The sequence below is a fragment of the Botryllus schlosseri genome, chromosome 16, assembly GCF_051294905.1.
Source record: "Botryllus schlosseri isolate E-star chromosome 16, Bs_hap1, whole genome shotgun sequence".
NCBI lineage: Eukaryota > Metazoa > Chordata > Ascidiacea > Stolidobranchia > Styelidae > Botryllus > Botryllus schlosseri.
Window position 1 is genome coordinate 13,369,527 of NC_137251.1, and position 22,881 is coordinate 13,392,407.

Genomic DNA, 22,881 nt, shown 5'->3' on the forward strand with positions numbered 1-22,881 from the left:
GCTGAGTCCAAAGCAGACCACGAACTCTATATTACGATACCATGTCGAGAAACGCGTTCCAAATTTATATATCAATTTAAAATTGGAAAAGCATCCAACTACTTGCATTTTGGAATTGAGATATAAAAGTCTGATATATTTGGCGGGCCGGCGGTTGAGAACCCCTGGACTACATAGACCTGCCCAATTTTCTCTCGGGCTCGGCACTGGAGTGGTTTGGAAATACGCCGTGAAGGATATATAAATACATTATTGCGTGGGAAAATGGCTTCAAAATAGAATCAGTTTGTGGCATACTAGAAGAATTATAACGCTTGCGGCTCACGTACAAGAATAGAAAAGTGGATCCACAAATGCATCAGGTAATTTTATAACGGCGTATCCAAAATGATACGACTAGACTATATAGCTAACCATCGATGGCGATTTAACGCCTAACCTACGTAGGTTAGTTATCTATACGTAGACGACTTGCTCTACTTTTTATGAAAAGCTGAGATTTTTCCGATTCGTTTCACACCTTACTTATAATTGTAGGTCAAAAATTAAAATTTCAACAAAAATTTAAAAGAGTGGTCTTCAGATATTTTCCGAGTAAGAAATATTGTCCGAACTTCCGTCGGAACACGATAATAATAAAGTATAGATAACTAACCTACGGATAGATACGCAACACGTTGTTGTTGTTGTTGTTGTTAGTATTGTGCATATGGTGTTCGGCTACTATGGCCTTTTACATCAGGTCTCAAGAGTATACGCAACACGTGATTCACGGTCGCAGCATAATGACCACAACAACGGTCCTTGCGTAGTTGCGATTGTTCAGAACAACGCCGATTTTCAGACTTTGAAGGGTATTTCGAGGGGGTTCCATTGCCCTGATCAGATTTTAATGTATATTATCAGAATGAGCGCGACTGTAGCTTTCAAATAAGATCAACTTTATTTAATTTGAGCACTCGGGTCGTCATCTATGGAATCACCAATTACGTTGACGTTTCATAATATGAAGCCACAACACAACAAATCTGCCGACGGTCGCATCACTCGACCGTGAATCACGTGTTGCGCATCTATCTGTAGGTTAGTTATCTATAAATAAAGTCGACTTAGCCGAGCAGCGTAGGCCTACGATACCCTTTCTGGGTGATTCCCAGAAATATATTGATAGAGTATATTTGGGTAGAATCATTAAACATGAAATTTTTCTTCGCGCGATTTAATGTCGCACTACATGTCTTGATTTAATTATGAATACCTGATCCCGCCAGAAAAATACTTTCGTTTAATACATAGAAATAAGCATTTTGACGCCCCGTGTCCAATTATAGATAAGAGCTTCTTGGAGGTACAGAACGATTGCCGTGAGCGCGGCAGTCGGCGCTGGGCTGTTTATCGATTCTCCAACAATCTGGTAACCCTGTGCACCATGTTGCTGGTGTAGCGTTTATGGGAACTCGATTCGAGAGTTCAATTGCAAAGTTCTAACCCTGTAATGCCACCTTCCCTTATATTTTACAAATGTTAACTTCTGTAAACCAGAAGGAAAAAACAACGCGAAAACAATACGCATATTGTTAATACGTGATAGAATGCATCAATTAATATCCTCTCTATCAAAATCAAAGGCGCAAGAGCCACAGTTTGCGAAGTCGATACCGCATCGTACCAAAGCGTTGCGATTGTTTGATTGTTCGCTTACAGAGGGCGAGGCAAATCCATCTGTGCCGCATCTGGTCTTTGTTTCTCTACGCCAGGGGTGGGGCATTATTTTTTCGCGCAGACCAAATGAAAAGCAGAAAATACTCATCCTGACTCTGACTGACATCTCGCTGCCGTATAAGTTTCCGCAAACCTGTCATGTCACTAACTAGTTGAAAACTTCTTTATCGTATTTGTCGGTCCTCGCCAGTAGGTTTCACGGTTCGTTCAGGAAATTTTCATTTTTAAACAAAACAACGATATCATAACAGAGGATATGGCGTCTATATCACTAATGTAATGATTTTGCAGTTATATGAAGCCGGAAGCACGATTCATATTGAACACCATCAGACTGTTCTATGCAACCGCAATAAAACCATTATGTAGCACACTCAAATGTTACAAATGTTTCCTAATACCGCGGACTAATAATAGAAAATTCTGGCTGCAGTTAGTAATGTAGCAAACTGGCACTTGACAATCAAGGAGGTAGCGGATACATTCGAATCCCAGGGTATGTCGTATTAATTAAATGTTACACAAATCCGTATCGCAGCAGGAAGCCTCGCAACTATCAATAGTAGTGCCGTCCATAATAGAAGGGATCATGGAACACGATATGGTCGGGCAGGCGATCGACGGTAGGCAGGCGCCATATTCTGTGCGGACTAAAAGGAATAATATCAGTTGGAATAAGTGTAGCCGCCAGGGTATCAGCCAGTATTCGGATGAATCGTCACGCGTTTTCTCAATGACCTGACGTGACCCTAGTCCCTGTCCTAAAATGACTTGACTTTGCTCCGCTCAGAGTCAACGCATGAGAAATCTCGACTTACATAAATGCCACGTGACTCATGCCGTCTTGGTAGTTTAGAAATGGCATGACAATCTTACTTTCATATAGCTTTAACTCAGTGGTTCTTAACCTTGCCGCCAGCGCCCCCAAGGGGCGCTGGCGATTTTGAAGGGGGCGGAAACGCTTAGGGGGCGATATGGGGGGCGCTGGGATCAGGGGGGCGGTATGGGGGCGCTGTAGAAAAATGGCTTCGCAGTAGATGATGTGGTGGTAGGACATATCCCTAATGAGTATTCAGAGCAAATTAACACCGAAAACTACGTTATATATAGCCTACAGAAGACATATAGGTTTAATTGTCCATGGGCGCCTAAATGACTGGCACCGAATGTTCCTGTCTTGGCAATCTGAAACCCAGAAGACGAGTTCCACCTGGCAGGGAAATATTATATGCCAGTGAAGAAATACCAATCTGAAATCGTGTGGGTCTTTTAGTTTAGATGCGATTGGGTGGCAGGGGTATCTAAAACTAGATATTCCTGTTGGGCATTATCCCAGTTGGGCGATATCCTAGCTGGGCGATTCTATATTTTTTGATATAGAAGACAGGAGGTCACGAAATAACATCATGCAACGAAATCATACCAACGGGTTCGCCCGCCCGAATATGTTTAATTGTTTAATTATTAGTTACGGGCCCTGCAGTTTCCAAGACACCTCACAATGTTTGCTCTACGTTTTGATGAGTCTGCGCACACTTAACAACTCACTGCGCACACCCTTAGACAACAGTGCGTAACGACTAAAAGAAGGTCATAACTTCGGATTTGTTGTGCGCAACGTAGATTTTCTGTGCGCAGAGACTGTGTCAGCACTGCGCACGTGCGCGGCTCAGAGGGAACATTGCACCTCACTCAGCTCAACCGGTAAATCTGGTAACGTGATCAGAGAGGACAAGAAATTGATAGCAATATATGTGCAATTCCCGATCTTATGACCGATTTTATCATGAATTATCGAAGGTTTTCGTGCTCCGCACTGGCTCGCTAAACAGTACAGCTGATTTCGTGGCAAAAGCGAACAACGTGATGAGGGGCGGTCGGTTTATCTATAGATAACTAACCTACGCAGGTTAGTTATCTATAGTTTATAACCCTATGAGTACCCAAGACCCAAGTTTTTTCGGGGGGCCTGACGACGTGCCGTTTCGTTCCTGCCAACGGGTATACGCCCGATGATGAATAATTATTACTGAGGGGTCCTACCTTTTCAATCACACTACACTCAGCTCCACCGGTAAATCTGTTTACGTGAGCAGAGAGAGGATAAAAATTGATATCAATATACATTCAATCCCCGATCATATTGACCAATTCAATCATTAATTATAGAAATTTTTCGCGCTTCGCGCGTCTAGGCGAGAATTGCTGACTCAGTAAATAGACACCCAATGTAGATGACTAGTATCAGCAAATAGCGGATAGCAGTGTTGGGATGACTCGAGTCATGACTTGACTCGAGTCAGACTCGAGTCACCTTTTCCGTATGACTTGACTTGACTCGAGTCACTTTGCTAAAATGACTTGACTTGACTTGACTCGGCGTATCAAAAATGTGGATTGACTCGTGACTCGGAGCAAAATTCACGAGTCAATTTCAAGTCATCAAGTAATCGGTGTCGATAAAAATCATTGTATCTTGCATTTGGCCGTATTGCTCGCGAAACGCTCGTGTAACCCGCGAAAGCGACTAATCATTCAATGATCTTGCGTTTCACTGTGCCTTCATTGTTCTTTCTCAAATAAATTGACCGCAAACGAAGTGATCGATGCTTATAGCTTACGATGTCGTAAACTAGTATAGTAAAGTAATTTAATAGTAAAATGTATATTTCTGTTTTCTATTCTTACCTTAACCAAACCTCTTGGTTTACTGAAATTGAATTCGAATATAGTTTATATAGTCATCAACCATTGGCGTAGGCTCGAATGTTTGTAAAGTGCATCTTATCAATTCGTTTCTCGATTCTCTATTTTGGCTGGTAACTATAAACTGAGGCTATGCAATTACTTACGTAGTTTAGCAGTTCTAGGTATATGTGAGCGATACAGCGTCTTCTTGCGAGTATATTTAACTCTATATTCGTTCATTGGTTCAGAATCAATAACCACTCAATATGTATTTCAGACAGCCAGCAAACTGAAATGACAAAATCATGCCTCATATACTTCGAAAAGTCAACTTGACTTGAATTGTGACTTGACTCGTGACTTGACTTGACTTGACTCGACTTGACTCGAGTCACCTCCAAAAATCGAGTGACTTGACTTGACTCGAGTCACTTTCGAAAATCGATTGACTTGACTTGACTCGAGTCAAAATGTGCAATGACTCGAAATGACTCGTGACTCGAAGGTAGTGACTTGATCCCAACACTGGCGGATAGCCGAAGGGGGGTATGGGGCGAAGCCCCCATAAAGCTTGTTTTATCACCGGATGGGGGACCCAAGACCAACGTTTTTTTAGGGGGGGCTGACGAAGTGCTGTTACGGCCCTGGTAACGAATTAATTGTACCTACGGGCACGTCCGAATATGTTTCATTATTAATTACGTGCCCTTTATTTTCCCATACAACAGCGCTACTGGTAAATCTGATTAAGTTGGATGAGAGGATAAAAAGTTTATAGCGACTTATATATGTAATTACCACCTATTCATTCATTCATTATAGAAAATTTTGGTACCTAGGGCAACCAGGCCACACAAACTTTGCTGACCATCGAAATCACGCTACGGGGTTCTTGGGGGCGAAGCCTTTAGAAGTTTGGTTTATCACGCTATGGGTGCGCAAGGCAATTGTTTTTAGCGGGGTTGACGAAGTGCTGTTACGGCCCTCCCTTTTACTCATTGTCTTTATTACATTCCTTACAATATGAGGTTGGGGGGCGCTGGAGCACGATAATTTTTGAAAGGGGGCGCTGGAGGAAAAAAGGTTAAGAACCACTGCTTTAACTGGAGTCGAGTCGAGTCATTTTCAACCCGACCCCGAGTCAAGTCCCGAGACCAAGTCATAGAGAAAAGTATCGACTCCGAGTCGTACAGTGGAGACTTAGGTTCAAGTCAAAGTCCTTTTATCTGAATCGTTAAATAGTCAGCCCTCAACATTTAACGGGCCACGACCTGACATATCGATCTCGCCTTCCGTCACATGCCCCCTGATTTTGTCGCTTATCATTTTATATTATCTTCTTTTACTTCCATTCAGTGTGCCAGCCTCCTATTTACATCGCCTAGGACCAAGTGGATGTTTGATCTCAAAGATTACTCCAAGTCGTTTCGGCACCTCCCTATCTTTCATTGTATCGCAGTCTTGTGATTTTTAAAATGATGAAATTCCATGAATAATCTTGAACTTGAACTGTTTATTGTCGATTTCAAGTAAGGTTCAACTCACTTTTCAACTCTTGCGTTATATTGAATGCCTTGCAGTCATTATGAACACATTTTTTCACTCCCAACATTTTTATGTAAACAGATTCAAACCTTTTCCGGGTCTATTTTCCAAGTATAGGCCCTGATACGCGAGACACAAACCAAGTTGGTCACGACTCGAATCATTACAGCCCTTGGCCGAGCCTCGAAATTTGACAACCTGAGATGTCCTAACACGACTCGAGTCTGTTTGAAAATTTGCGCGACTTGAATCGTGACTTGACTTCGAAAATATTGAAATTACTCGACTTGACTCAAGTCAAGACTTGCAGTGAGTCGATTTCCCTTGTGTCTTGATCACATCACTTGTATACAATGTTCCCTTGCAGAACTGGTCAAAGTAGTGATCATTGGGCACAAGTAGAAGTAGAAGTAACTTCCAAAATTTCCACTCAAGTAATAGTAGAAGTGATGATATCCAAAGAGAGGCAGTTGTGGCAGGGAACGCATCAAGGTTTTCGTACAAAGCAACATTTGACTGCTGACAATCGATGATTCCCAGTATCCCAGGTTCAAATCAATTGTGTATGCCGGAAACGACTGCTCGGTTCAAAACAGTTTCAATCATCATTACTCTAATTCGTGGCGATATCGTCCAATTGGGGAGAGGGCAGAAAACGTACGAAGGAAGCGATCGGGGTAGGAGGGACGAAAATGTAAGAACGATCAGTTAGATATCAGTCTGACAAGCGGATACCGGCACAAAATTCACGTGAAAGCGGGTTATTCTGGAACTGCCGCCGCTGAAGTTTACCTTATTTAGTCAATTTACCAGCGATAACAGTTAGCTGTATAAATTTCTCGTTTACATGTCCTCTTTCTCACATCCGTAAATATGTGGGCGATAAATATATGTCCAGCTTGATAAGGAGGCGATGAGAAGACAAAGGTTGGGAAGCACTGCTCTATTTTATTCCGGTAACAGATGTAGAATGCAGATACATACTTGTAATTCCGTGAATGGCCGGATGTGACGCCACAGAGTAAATCCTGACACAGCTGTGGTTCACGGGGCACGTAACAACGCCTTTCTTGGACCCGGGAAACTCGATAGCATACGCCTCGATATGAATGATATCGTGGCATTTCAATCCCCCGTCCGCTAAAACATAAATCGAATATGAATATTATCACTCATTAAGTACGTATAGCAAGAAATAGTTCAGTAAAGGGGTGGCACAATGGCACCTATGTATCTAAATCGGGGGATTTCGTATAGGGTTCGATTACGAAGGATAATAAATTCGATCGAATGAACCGTGAAGACCAGGGGCTATATATACTTTTGAGTTACAAATGTTTAAAGGTAGTTGCCGCGCTGGCCAGTTTCAAGTCTGTACCACTAATTCCAACCGCTGTGCAACACTCTCAAGGCTTCAAGTCACCAGGTCCCAGACGACTTGCTTCGCCACGAGGATAACCTCGATTTCCTTTGGATTGAGAACTAAAACTTGTCCGTGTTGAGACGCGGATATTCCTTGCAGGCTAAATAGGCCAACTCCTCGCATTGTATACTCCCATTTAATACTTTATCGTTAGACCGCCTTAATACTTTTGACACTACATTGCGGGGACTATATACTAGACTAGAGTATATTTACTGGATACTGGATAGAAAAGCAACATTCACACCGGTGGCATCGTTACAATCACCCGTATAGGACAATTACGGACAACACTTTTAAAAGTTCCGGACATTATAGGTAGACAAGGTAGTCGCCGGTTGTTGATACAAATATATTTAGGAAACGTCGCTATCTATCCTTGGAGTAATTATGTTGGTTTTGCTGCGAATATACCCATTCGAGTATTCGATGAAGAAACCGGATAAAATAAGTCGGTGCGTGGGCTTTTATATTTACAAAAAAGCAGGATTGACGCGGAGCACAAACCCGGCGCAGGCAAGGAAGGCGGCAGTGTTTCCGGATTTGATGGCAATAGCGGATGTGCGTTGCATAGGTCCGAATGGCAGCAGTCGGTAACACAGTCCGAAAACGGGATTCCGGGAATCGCGCTGGACAGAATATCGCAGTCCAATGCCGCACACTCATTTTCGGGATAGCAAATACCGTAGGACACCGATGCTGAATATAGAACAAGTATCATATCAATATCACAGAATGAGCAATGCATTCGGTAGTTCATACACGATCAAACTAACATTTGAAAAGCGAACCATAATACAGTTCTAGCGTATATTATATATATATAGCAATGCAGATCTGTGAGGTCATGTTCAACCGGCAACATTGTCACAAAACAAAAAAAAACAGAAAATTTAGATTACCGGCCTGGACAACTACAATTCTAAAATTTTTACGGGAAATGTTGTAGTGTCGGCTAAAAAAGAGAAGGTCCCGAACAGGGCTTTGGAGCCGGAGCCCGGAGCCGGAGCCCCGGAGCCGTGCATTTTTACCGGAGCTGGAGCCGGAGCCGGAGCTCTACATAAAATTCAGCCGGAGCCGGAGCTGGAGCCAGGTATTTGCTGAGGAGTAGCTCCGGCTCCGACGTATTTCATAAGATGGTATTATATATGCAACAACCATATCTGCCGAGTTCACCGAATTCAACAGCAGGCCTTCGCGAAATTAAGAATCTTTTCCTCTTTGGCGCTACATTTTCCGACTAACCATGTTCCTGGGGATTTAACAGCAGAGCAGTCGTATGTTCAATGTTCAATTTTCATACATGAGTGCCGAACCTCGGTATGCGACATATGCCTGTGAATATTGTGGGTATTCGGCATACCCGCAATTTCATCATCAGCACAACCTTACTTGCCAATTGTATACGGTTCGAAAACAGTGATCACTATGTATTACGCGAAATGGGAGAGATTATAAAAACGTGATTTCGTTGCACATGCCGATATGACGAGCACGAGCCGAAAAATTCCGTCTCGTCATTGCTATGAATCGGATAAGCAAACACTCGTTTTTTCGTGATAGTTCTTTCGGGCCACGAAAGTGGACAGTGTTATTGCGTGTATGCAATTATGCATGCTAATTGCAATTCATTACTGCGCATCATTGTCATCTCCAGTCGAGCTTAAATAGGGGATGGCTGAAGAGTAGGCCAAAATCCCATAGTATTCTATGTTGGAGAATAACTACTGATTTGACACGCGATTTCCAATTTGAGATCATCTGTTTCGTAAACGTGAAATGTTCAATGTGCATACAGCATAGTTTCATTCGTTATGGGCATGGCGTAATGTGCACGGCCCAGTGTTTATTTCGATTATTCGATTCATTTCAACGGGAAAATATTATTCCGATAAACTTGATCTACACCGGATGGAATGGTAACGAGTGCACCAATATCGAACGTCAAACCATTGGCCATTTGGTACAAATCGAATTTCTATTGATCACGTCGTTATATCCGCCCATATTTTGCCCTTCTACAGTTACAGTTTAATAATAATCGCACATTTAAAGATTGAATTGAGCTGTATGGCCTAATGGTAATGAGTACAGTGCCAGTGTTAAAACGCCGCATCAGAATTTTAATGTTGTGGCACGGAGTAAAGTGCTTTTTTAGTTTATTGTAATATACGACGATTTACTAAAATGTGGCTGGACCCTGGATCTGCCAATGCGTTGAAACAGATATTTAAGTCCAGTCATGCACATCCCAAGTGCCGCGGCCAGACTAATGATATTTTTGGTTGGCCGAGCGAGTTCACAATCTGAGTAATTCAATTTCGATAATATAATAGAATTTCGAAAATATAATATGAAATTAGCTCGCGGGCTACTCAAAGCCTTCTCGCGGGCCACATATGGCCCGCAGGCCGCGGGTTGCTCACCCCTGACACAGACAGACACCTTCGATAGTTTTCAGAGCCGGAGCCGGAGCTGGAGCCGGAGCAGTGGTAATAATGCTGCTCCGGAGCTGGAGCCGGAGCTGATGTGTGATAGAAGAAAGCTCCGGAGCCGGAGCTGGAGCAATGCAAATTTACGGCTGCTCCGAAGCCCTGGTCCCGAATGGCCCGCTCGAACATACGTGTCACAGATTTCACGCCATTTATGGCGTTTTTAAGTTATGCCTGTCCACTGGCCTGGCTGTCAAAGCTATAAAGGATGACAAATTCCCATAAAGGAGGATACTTAGGCGTCCTCGGAGGACATTTCGATTTCCTGAAAAGGAGGACAAATCCTCCTAAAGGTGGACATATGGTAACCCTACACAAATTACAATGTATGCATATATTCGACGAATATGCATGGTCGAAAAAATACCAAAATGTCTCTGTGATATAGATCTGGCATTATGGTCTTTATGGTCGCATAAAAAAGGTACATATTTGAACTATCCACGTCTTTCGTACTGCTATTACGTCATAATGAGTGACACTCGAATACTCGACTCGATTTTTCCATCCCTGTAGAAGTTGCTTGACTCCCTCCACCGTGTCTGATTGAAATCGTTATTACATTACCGAAACTGTGTGGTATATCAAATTGAAGAAAATACGCGGAGCTCACGTCACACATCTCGACAAAAAACACGTACATCATACAAGAGGCCGTGTGGGCCATGAACAGAATACAGAAATAGAAAAGCGGAAAAACAACATATGAGAATGATGCATGAGCGCCATCGGACCAAAATAACATCGAATAGCTCTACGTGCAAAGAAAAATGGGCGTGCGACTACCATATTTCGTCCATCAATTATATTGGATGCGCGATCTTGATATCAGTATCTCGTACAAACACCATCTAGTTGGTTACAGGGGTCACCAATTAACATACGGCCCGCCAGGTCATATTTTGCGGCCCGTGAACTGATATGACAGTTCGGAAGAACGCTATTAGTAGCCTAAAGCATTTTGTAATGCTGGAATTGATCTTGGATTCAAAATATTGTTGTTGTTTCAAAATAAGCCATTCGCTTGTGCCCAACATCGTTATTCCTTTCTATAGCTGAAACGGCTTCGGTTATGACAACATCATTCAGCTGATATAACTAGACATTAGACTTATTGCCTTGACGTGCAACCGCCTAGACACTGCCAAGACCGAGACGCTTACAAAACGGCTTAGTGCTTCCCCACAAGATCAAGCTTTAGGAGGAGACAGTCTTTCAGTCAGTAACGTGTAACGCTAGCCCCAATATCGATTCTTTTGTCGCTGATAAGCGTTGTCGCAGGTATCGTGCACAGCTCATGGTTCAAAATAAAATGAATTTGATAATAATTACATTTCTTGTTCCATTTGTACTTATTTAAAAATAATGCTTCTTTTGCGGTAAATATGTCCAATGTCCATCGCACAAGTTAGAGAGCACGGCGTTGTACTGACGTAAAGTTTTTAGAACGTGGTTGCTCAACTGTGTGGCCAATTTTGTCTCGATATTGCATTCTTGCGGCCCATGGCCTCTACGAAAAGTGGTCCGTGACCCGTTTTGAGTTGTGGACCCCTTAGTAGTATATTTATCCACACAAGTGACACCCCCGTCCCGTAATAAGGAAAATCTTACCAGGCATTCCGGAGAAATTTGTTTCGGCGTCTACACGCGCGCATGCCGATTTCGGGCCACAGTCCATAACACTGCTCTCGTTTATTTGCGACAATCCTCCCACGGACGCTCGCATAATATTGTAGCATTTCGTAACAGCTTCTGTGTTAATAAAGAGAGAAAGTTTATTCGAAAATACCACAAAGAAATATATGATGTAGTGTTGTCCTACTTCTAACGGCAGTCAATTAATAGTGCAAGGCTAATAATGTTTAAAGTTCATGCACTATTTCACCTGCACCGCCATCACATATCTGTTGGTGTAGGAGTGTTTTATCTATGTTTTCTGGTAGTATGGAAACAGTTTTATTAACCACCCTTTCACCATTCCATTGTGTATGCATAATAATGATATATCATATTTTATTGAAAATGTATAAAAGCTTCAATTGCTCACGGAATGCAGGAAGAGCTAACTAAAATTAGTCCTACATTCTTATCCCATGACATCTGCCGTCCGGAGCGACGTAACAAGGGTGGCTGAGAAGGCGAATCTCTCGTTTTGTCGATTGCTGATCTCATTGGCGGTATGTCACAAGTTGCATTGCCGAGAATTTAGTGTTGCGGCGAAAAGATATGCCACACAGCAGAATGTCGTGCATATGCAAGATTAATCAGAGCGTGAGTTGCCTGTGTGTGGCCCGTGCGTGAAAAGACGCAAACAGCCCGTATCGATGACATCGATTCAAGCCATCGGATTTAGAGCTCGACTTGAGCCGGCTAAAATAGTGAATCTGTTATGTTCGTGTATTTACGAGTCAGTAGACACAGTCATCTTCAGTGGAACCATGCCAAGCACAAGCAGGACATTCGAGAAGGCGAGTATAATCCTGCGAGTTGCGAACTGGCTGCGTGCGCAATTGGATCGCACATGAAAACTTCGTAAGGCACGATATGTGCAATGTGCATTGACGAGAAACTGATCCCAGTGATTTACCACCGGCTTATACTCGGACGAGGGATCCTATGGAAGGGTCGCGCCGTAAAGATTAAAATCGAAATGTATACACGTGGCATCACATGTCTGTCATCTCAAGGGTCCTCTGCAACGTACGTGCTGCAAACAGATGAATTATGAACAATTGTCAACTATATCTTTAAGAATCACACTCTTGATACGTTGAATTTACCTTTGCTTCAAACTATGGAGGTATCGCAAACGCCCAAATTCAAGATCACTCAAAACCATGCACCTTCGCCCACAACTTTACTCTTAGGCGTTCGTTACAATGGTTCTGTGACCCCACGGTCATCTGTAAACTAATCTAGCACCCCACACAAATTTCCATCCTAGCTACATCTACATGTAGCCGCAGCAAAGTACTGTAAACAATTCACCAACCCACCATTACTAGAATCAGAGTACACAATGTGAAACACAAAGTACTTATTGCCTCTTGTCGTCATATTAACACTGCTGCCCTACCTCGCCCAGACATTGCTTCATTGATATTTTGATCATTTGCTACCATCGTTTAATTTCTTCTTTTATATTTTCCTTTTCAACTAACATGATTTAGGTACATGATTTTATGATGTACCTGTTTGATGCGGGTGTGATCAGAATAGTTGACCTTCAAGGTCGTATCGATCATTTCTATCTGATACCGAATACTGTACAATGTGCAATACATATTTTCTGTAACACCATCATTGCCGTCTGTTTGTTATTTATTTTGGTTGGATGAAAAAATAAAGACTCTCTCTCTCTCTCTCTCTTGGGCCGCACGATACCTGGATCAACAGAATTGGGTCGATCGGCGAAGGTATGGAAGGTTACCGCTGAACTCGACTGTCGATGAACATGACATTAAAAATCTAATAATTATTATTCTTTCGAAAACGATGCATCAACCATCAATATTGTAATAATGAATATTTCACCGAATATGAGCGTAAATTGTGATATATTAAGGCACCTGGGTGAAGTTGGCATCCAGTTTTCGAATCTTTCGTCTGACCCAGCGGGGGATCAAACCCACGGCCTACCGATCAAGAAGTCGGACGCACCAGTATAACCTTATCTCGCTGTGGAGTCGTGAATGTGTTGTTTTCGAGTATCCACATTACAATCTAATCCGGATTCACTAAATTACAAACGCGCGAGGCACTGAGAAAACTTTCAAGATCAATATAATTTGTTCAAAAAGACTCTACTTTATATTGATTTACGAAATAATTTTTGTTCACCGTCGAGCTTTTTTTCCATTTTGAAAACTTCCGTTTCACTTTGTGCGACAAACATGATTATAACATGTCGTGTGTCTCAATTCAATTGGCGTGCCATGAAAAATCATCTCGCGTGCCAAAATTGGCAGAATTGGCACGCGTGCCAGGGGAGGCAGAGCCATTAATTAATGTATTTGGATTCTGGGTTGGGGTAGGGATGTATTAGAGTTGGGATTACGGGCCTCCGACTGCTGAATACACTGGTAACAGTATGAAATATTATACGATACAAATTGCAGTTTGAGTGACCATGTATAACAGCGTATACATACGCACATAATATGCAAGTTTGATATCATGGGCTATTATAGACACACGCGTTATAGCGCCAGAGAATTACCTGTCGGTGTTACGCTGGTAGTGTTCGATTTCGGGGGGCCATCGGGGGAAACGTTACACATGTCCGTATCGCAGCATTGCGATTGGCAGGAATTGACAGTCACTTGTATAGGAGAATCACTCTCTGGCTCTTCGTCACAAACGCTCCGGCATTCTGACGACGGGATACATTGCAGTGTTTCAACGGTAACGTCTGAAATGATGGTAGTACTATTTTCACTTGGGTTCATTCGAAATTGCAATCGCCAATAGAGTTGCAAAGTTGTGCGGAATGGGTGCGTTATGAGCAATACATGCAACTTTTAATTATATCCGGGTCGTTAGCAGCAGTGTTGGGATGACTCGAGACATGACTTGACTCGAGTCAGACTCGAGTCACCTTTTTCGTATGACTTGACTTGACTCGAGTCACTTTGCTAAAATGACTTGACTTGACTTGAGTCGACGAATCAGAAATGTGGATTGACTCGTGACTCGTGACTCGTATCAAAATTCACGAGTCAATTTCAAGTCATCAAGTAATCGGTGTCGATAAAAATCACTGTTTCTTGCATATGTTCGGATTGTTCGCGAAACGCTGGTGTAACCCTTGAAAGCGAACAATCAATCAATGATCGAGCGTTTCACTGAGCCTCGATTGTTCTCTCATAAATAAATTGACCGCAAACGAAGTGATCGAAGCTTACAGCTTTAACGTTAACTCTAGTAGTAAAGTAATAAAATAGCAGAATGTCTATTTCTAATCTCTGTTCTTTTACCTTCACCAAACCTCTTGTTTTATTTAAATTGAATTCGAATGTAGTTTATATTGTCCTCAACTCATGCTCGAATTGTATCATATCTATTTGTAAATGGGTAATGTATTGCATCTTATCAATTCGTTTCTCTATTCTCTATTTTGGCTGGTAACTATAAACTGAGGCTATGCAATTACTTGCGTAGTTTAAAAGTTCTACGTATATGAGAGCGATGCAGCGCCTTCTTGCGTGCATATTTAACTCTATATTCGTTCATCGGTTCGGAATCAATTACCACTCAATCTGTATTTCAGACAGCTAGCAAATTGCAATGACGTAAATCATGCCTCATACTTCGAAAAGGCAACTTGACTTTAAATGTGACTGGACTCGTGACTTGACTTGACTCGACTTGACTCGAGTCACCTCCAAAAATCGAGTGACTTGACTTGACTGGAGTCACGTTTGAAAATCGATTGACTTGACTTGACTCGAGTCAAAATGTGCAATGACTCGAAATGACTCGTGACTCGAAGGTAGTGGCTTGATCCCAACACTGATCGTTAGTTATAATTAGAGGTTGTAATATAGGCCTATAGTACTTTCACATTTTCGGAGTAGTCAAGTACTAAAATTTGCCTATACTTGCACTATTTACTTTATGTGACAACACGTTTGTACTACTTACGATCCTACTTGAGTTTTTTGAGGAATTTTACTTACATTTTAAACTATGCATTTTTTAATAATAGAAAGTAGTTGTGGAATAAGTTTGCATCACTTTATGAGTTAAATTATCATAAGTGTGATTGGTGTGTGATTTTATCGGCTGAAAAATAATTGCTCGCTAGAATCTTGGATTGGCAGCGTTGTCGGGATGTCATAACATGACGCGATTTACCAAAACCTGTATCATACAGTCACACAAAACGATAGTCCATAAACCAGAAGAAAACGCAACACCAATGGTGATTGTTAATGGACTGATGATCAATGTGGTCATGCTCACCCAATGTCGAGCCGCCAAAATTGGCCGAGCCTTCTATGTAGATCCTCGCACAGACCTCCCCCGGCCCGCACATCGTTTGGGAATGCTCATCGGACACCGTTACGCCGCCCGACAAAACTCTGTAACGCTGATGACACTGAAGCCCTGTAATACGAACCGTATTCGTTAACTGATTAGGTACAAAAAATCACATCGAATCACAAAAACCATCGCGAACAATATCAAATGACAATTGAGAGAGACAGCCAATGGCAATCAACGAAATTATGACGTAATCACGATTGCAGTGTCACGGCCGTGGTCAAGTTCACGGCTGGCAATCAGACATCCTTATACGTTGTAAATCCAACGCAAAGCACGCATTGGCAACAAGGCTGTTTCCAAACTTCATAATAATGTGACGTAAATCATGGAATATATGTATTTTATCTTCAAAAATCACCATCCGCCAAATTGCTATATATACAGATAGGGCACTCTCAAGCATGTACCTTCATCCGGTGTTGTAGGGCTCTCAGTGTTGACGGATGTTGTGGTGCTCTCAATGGTTTCCCTCGTCTCTATAAACGTGACATGATTCAATTTACAAATCATAACTTCATTCATAACTTATAACGTAAACATAAGCGAGAGAGATATAGTCTTTCGGCTTCTGATTCAGGGTCGCCCCAGCGCAACTGTACCGAGTAGTTCTAACGATGATTTGGCTGAGGGTTTACAGCGAATATACCTACACAACACAGCCCTGGCCATTGACCCGGGAGCAGTACTGGTTTCGCTCACCAGCAGTAAGGAATCAGCCAACGGGAATCGAATAAGGGCACTCCGGTTTACGACCACCGAGAACTTGTGCTCGCAAGTCGCAACCTCGAATTTATGGTACCGTGGTTATAACAGACAGCGCGGTGGGTTAAATTGGGTACACTTTGATAGCAAAGACTTAAAGTAACCAGACCGTATACAGAATGATATGGAGATTAAAAATACTTCAAAAGGAAGACAAGAGTGATCGTAAAATGATCACGGTGAAGAGTCGCATAAAATCAGCCTACCTTTGATATTTGCAACTGTGCCCAATCAAAGTCACTCACCAACAAATACTCTGGCCTTGAAGCCTTTTGATTTCTTGGTTTCTGTGACGAGCTTGATAATCATACTGCCACTCGATGCTCGATGAACAATGGGTAAATGCTTCTTCTTTTTCTTGCCACTGTACCTGCCAAGGAATTTGGTGCCATCCAATATCTGCGAAAAGAATGATAATAATCCAGTAAACCACGAATCGCCGAAGTGGCCAACTGGCCATAGGTGGTAACGCCGGACTCAGTTGCACTGTGACGTTGCTAACCCATGGACTGTAAAAGTATGAAGGACTGATTATCACGCAATGCTTTCAGTATATCAGCAGCGTATGCGCCGAAACTTTATTTGCGCGGGTAGGTTGGATCATATGACATCACAAGTAGTCAGGGTGGTGGCCATATAGTCTCACGAGAGCATCATCAATCATCAAGTTATTGGTCTCATCCACCGGATTTCCAGTGGTTACGTGTGTGATGTTTCAGTACCAACACTGCGTTCAATGATGTCAATTGTCAATCCATGCAGTCGAATTTCGTCATGCAATGTGGCATTTCTTCAACACTAACGCAGCCTAAAGCTAGCATATCGCCAACCTCGACCTTATCAATAGAAATTTGCAGACTACCAAATAGTTTGAAATTCGATATCCAAATGTATAAGCTCGTTACGAGTTCTTTAGGCAGTAATCCAGTTGATAGGAATATCGGTTTCTGTTCATACAAATAGAATGAATTAAGACTTCAGTGCAAAACGATCAAGGCGTTCGCTTGCCCGACATTGCGAGGGTCCGCTAATCGGATACGAGGCAATCGAGTAAAATTACCTCCAAAAAGTCACGGCCGTTAGCTGTTACGAGCCTTTCGATTGAAATGACGACGTCCTCTCCTGCTCCCGAGGTGATATTCCACAGAGAGTTCACGCCGCTTGGCAATTTAACTTTTGAGTAACTCGGCGTTTGTAGGCGTCGACGGCCCGCGGTAGCGCGAAAATCGTATCCAAAATTTCCGTCTGAAAATAAAGGATTGCCAAGTCGAGAGACCACATCTTGTAAATTCTTTGAAATTGAAAAACCGAATGACTGAATCTGTGTTTTACCGGCTGGAATAACACTCTCGTGGTAGATATCGACTGGTGCTGCGTCTGTGGTGGTTTTGATAAAGACTATCACGTCGGAAGCTTCGACTACAAGGGTCGGGCGAGGGCCAGATGGAATAGACACCGTATTTTTTCTGTCTTGCTTCGGCGAAATCTGCAAGGCATGGATTTTATTTGCACGAGTAAGGAAATTTTCATTAAGTTATACTGTTTTTTGCCTAATGGACTCAGAACCCAGCCCAATGGTGGCCTCACGTAATACGCCTATTAATTTCACTTTGTGGGAATATTGTACCTACCAGAATGTAGCCATATATATATATCGCAGTAACAACCGATTTTTTCAGAATCATTTATTATCAGTTTCACCAGTTGAAAATACCACAAAAATTCCGACACCAAAGATATGGTGGAGTCAGAACGACGTGGTACAGTCTATCAATCAAAAACCCGTCGTGACCTATTGATAGTAATAAAAATGGAAGAACATGTCGAAATCAGGCGTGCGGAGTTGCACACTGAATGAAAAATGCAGATATATGGCATAAACACGATGGTCGTGTTTTTCCGTACGTCGCACCGACTATGTGGTATTTGAACCTTGACATCAGTGTAGGAGAGGGTAGCCTATGCAGGGGATACAGGTGCATCCCCAAATGATTTTCCATTACTTTTAGCGAATTGAATTATTTGAGTTTCGTGATACTTTAAAAACTATATTATATACCCTTTCCTCAACATTAAAAAAAAAACTTTGCAATAAACAAGAACTATACATTTACAGTAACCTGAGTATGGAGTTAATTTTCTGAAATAACGATCAAAAAAATTACTAATAGTTTCAACAAAATCAAGCAACACAGATCACTTTATATCCCTTCGTAATCAAAAATTTACTGGGATTAGAAGTGGTTAGGATTGGCTACATAAAGTGATCTCTTGGTTATGCCACCTTCTCAAAAACGGGTTAAGAAGATTGAAGACATATCTGAGATCGCCTATGGATTAGACACGACTTGCTAACATATGGCGGCATTATACTTGAAGAGAGAAATGACCAATAATGCTGATTTTGAGCAGGCCATATTGACGTATTCGGTGTGAGTAGCAGACGGAAACGTTTTTTCTTTTTATTATGAATACTACTCATATGTTTCAGAGTCAATTTTAGTTTAATATTTTCATTTCGTTGCAGTGGCTTCCATTTTTCAGGTCTTGAATGCGTATAAAGTGCCTTTATGTTGAATCACCACGTTATGGTGAGTCGACACAATTGTGCATCATCATTAAGGCGTTTGTGCTATACGGTCAATTTTAGAAAATGGTTTCCGCATCCCCTAAAGCCCTGCACTCTTCTACATACAACTATGGACCTAGAAGACACACAGTGTGTATTACGTGAGTGTACAGAAGGTGCGGAAGTAAAGCAATTGCCATATATGACCGGTCACCGTCACAGTAAGTGAACTGATACATGAACTCGGCGATTTCTATAGCTTCGTCATCTTCCGCTGGGTTGGGAAATAAAGAATTCACGTAAAACAATGAACGCGCGAACAAATCGGCATGTCACTGATGAGATCCCGTAAGCTGGTCTCAAATTAATTGACGGGATACCACCAATCCTAGCTCCTTATTACTAATAGTTCTGATCGGCATCATTCAAAAATGTAATGTGAAACAAATAGTGACGCTTTTACCCACAATGCCGCCTTGTGTTACAATGGGAAAATAGACCAATAGTCCTTCTCCACGGCATCTCATCGGTCGAATCCATGAACTCAACATAGCATTTCCCAGTTTGTTTTGATGTCCAACGATTTAACAGAAAATATGACAGTAGACAAGCATACCCATGTGTACAATAATACTAATCATTGATCTCAATTGGCTAACAACGCAAATATGATTTCTCGATTCGCTTTCGTCGCTGAGTTAGGGGCACCGCAGATTTACTATGAGTGTATGCGTGATTTGCATGTATCTATCACATCAAAGTCGGCGTTAAGAAAATACCCTCGCTGATCTCATGACTCAACTGATATTAGGGACATTGGAAGGCGAAGTAGAGCGCTTAATATAATCGTATTATTATTAACCGCTCCGCTGACTCCTTCAAAGAGAGGGCGTCTCGCAACGTTAGAGGTTCGTGCTGTGGAACAAACGTGACATATACACAGAAATCCAACGTGACTTTAGCTCTGAATTACAGATTTATTTCGATTTCGTAGCAGTATACTTTCTCGAATGGTCGACCTTCATTACCGAAGCAACAAACCAATAAACACACAAATGACGTCACGTACCTTCAATTTCATGATAGACTTATCCGATACATAATTAGCCAACACAAGTTTGATATGCAGGCCAGGAGGTGCATGGATATGGTACTTGCATGAAGCTTTGACTCCTCCCACCGATTGGAATTTACCTTGCTTTCCATATTTGGACTTGTGCGACTTCTTACCGCATTTAGCTGTTGAGGTGAACAAATCATGACAAGATAATTAATATTGAAATATTCGACTAAGCACGAGCATATGGCAAAATATCTTTTATAATATCCTGGTAAAGTTAGCGAAAGAGTTAATAAATAACATTGTCCGTGGCCGCGAGATCAGTATCGTAAAATCATCGACCATAAAACTCGTCAGTTAAGTTTTGTCTGCAGTCAAATACTATAAATCCTAGCAATTTTAATAAGCAGTACGTACACGTAGGCTATGCAATACTTGTGAGCAAATATGGTTCCATAAACTAATTTTACAATGGTTTTGCTCTATACTAGAAGTAATTTTGCGATGCTACAAATTCCCCGTGGTTTAAAACTATATAAGGAAAGCACGTAAATTGAAATTAGCGAGAAGCTTGGACCAATTAATATCCATTTCCAGTTACTCTCCCAATATGTGAGTTACCGATTCATCATCTTTGTCGAAAAGGACGTCTATTTATAGGGTCGAAATTTCTCGCAAGACCACTCATGCATTTAATATTGCAAGGCGCAATAGCAGCCAGTTATACGATTCGACTTTGGAATCACACAAGTCACAATATAATGATATGGGACGAGTGTATAACCCGCAGTGGTCGGGAACCAATGGCTTGCGAGCCATATATGGCTCTTTTGGGTGTTAGATATGGCTCTTTGACAATCTTTAATTTTGTACTTAATTCTACCGATATTGCGGCAACTTGTGAGTAAATTTTCATAACGGACAGAATAATTATTCTCGTGGCAGCATAAACATGTATTTGAGAGGTCAAGAAAAAGGCGTATCCAGGGTTGAGGGCTCGGACCCCTTTACAAAATCCTCAAATTTAAGTTGCTGTAGCGCGACCGACCAATATAGGCTACCTCGTGAATTCGATGCACCCGACATTGCGCGCTGTGTATTCCTGAATTGCACCACACGTTAGTCGATCACAGAGAATAGCAGACATGGGGACGCCTATATGACAATCTAGTTGTCAAATACACATGGTATTCCTGATCTACGCCGAGAAATGAACTGCCTTGGAAATGACATTGTAATTACAAATCCAAATTACCAACAGCGCTTCGCTATCCACGTTCTTCATTGGTAAGTAGCTTTCTAGAACCGCAGTTAGAATGTAGGCGTGTTGTGCAACGTTTATGTTACCGCCGAATACGTTGAGAATTGAGAAGTCCATCAATAGTTAGATTTTTGGAATCAGTGCTATAGTTATATTAGATTAACATCAGTTATTATAAATTTTGAGCTATTTACGATGAATTGCGCTATCACCGGATGATTATTAGCCTACGACGAATTTCGTGTAGTGAGTTCGAATAAGTACTAACATGACGTCACGAATTTTCAATTGTAACGTAACAATTGATCGGCATGAATGGCTCTTTGGGAGTTAAAATGGAAAATATAGGGCCAACATGGCTCTTCGACGAAAAAGGTTCCCGACCACTATAACGGCTATACCATGATTTGCTGGAAATTAACAAATTTCATAAGTCGCTGGCTCGCTGGTATCGACGTATAGTGTAGAGATATCTTCCAAATTTCAATACGAAGTGACAGAATTCGTTGAAATATTCCAAATGACAGTGGCGACTAAAGCTGGAGAACCTGAACCTGCTTCAAGGTTAGCTGTGTAGTAACCATAGAAATAAGAGTTACGAACCGAATGCGATTCCGTATAAATATATCGCATATTGACAATGATCGTGGATGTGTTTTGTGTCACATTGGAATTCTGTCGTCTACTTATATGCCGGCTTTCAGGTTTAATTTTGCTTACATTGTCATAGTTGCTACGAAGGTATTACGATACCAATCAAAAATAGACTGAAGCACTGCGTCGCGACCCGCAATCATTCGGTCGCCACTATAATTTAAAAGACGCTCCCATGTCAATAGGTCGTTACAACAGAAAATAATACTCACATGCAGCTGAAGCAGCTGTTACAAACAGCGCAATCGTCAGAACTTGCAATCCGAATAGTTTCATGCCTCCGACTCAGAGCTCATGTGTCGCGATCAAGAAAGAATAAATTCTTGCAACGGCTCGGTATGCTTGCGAGAAGTTACTCAGTTTTCGTGCTTCGTCGGCATTAATGAATGAACGAAATAGGAGAGTTCGGTACATACGTAGTAAAACGTTAGAGAAAACAATGTCAGACAAACCGGTACCCAAGAACGATCTAAGTGGATTAGGAATATCCAGTGACCCATGGGACGCTTAATCGAGATTCATTCACGCGCCACCCATTACCCTCCATTACTAGGAATATTGTGAAAATAGCAGGTGCAGGACAGGACAGTATAGCCTACACTGTGTTTCGCCCCATCTCACGGACCCTGCTTAGCCATTACATTGTTTACTCATTTA

At 41.8% G+C, this 22,881-nt stretch overlaps 2 protein-coding genes across 2 annotated transcripts in view; one reads left to right on the forward strand and one right to left on the reverse strand.

Annotated features, from left to right (window-relative positions):
- The window catches only part of LOC145458300 (adenine phosphoribosyltransferase-like), a 171,167-nt gene that overhangs the window by 32,539 nt on the left and 115,747 nt on the right, over positions 1-22,881 (forward strand). The gene's annotated exons all lie outside the window — the stretch shown is intronic.
- Positions 1,925-22,642, reverse strand: LOC145458291 (uncharacterized). Its single transcript, XM_080336627.1, has 12 exons — positions 22,437-22,642; positions 20,319-20,488; positions 18,013-18,166; positions 17,741-17,925; positions 16,926-17,079; positions 16,326-16,394; positions 15,835-15,978; positions 14,090-14,281; positions 11,482-11,622; positions 7,886-8,077; positions 6,940-7,095; positions 1,925-2,372 (listed from the first exon to the last, which is right to left on the reverse strand). The coding sequence occupies exons 1-12, from the start codon at positions 22,498-22,500 to the stop codon at positions 2,233-2,235; spliced, it is 1,761 nt and encodes a 586-aa protein (XP_080192753.1). The 5' UTR covers positions 22,501-22,642; the 3' UTR covers positions 1,925-2,232.

Bases quoted from the DNA above. Each gene is read 5' to 3' on its own strand.
- LOC145458291 (XM_080336627.1), bottom strand. From the start codon at position 22,500: ATGAAACTATTCGGATTGCAAGTTCTGACGATTGCGCTGTTTGTAACA. The intron at 17,926-18,012 runs GTAAAACACAGA...CTTTATTTTCAG, and splicing joins CGAGAGTGTTATTCCAGCCG to ACGGAAATTTTGGATACGAT. The intron at 8,078-11,481 runs GTAAGATTTTCC...TTCTATATTCAG, and splicing joins AAATTTCTCCGGAATGCCTG to CATCGGTGTCCTACGGTATT.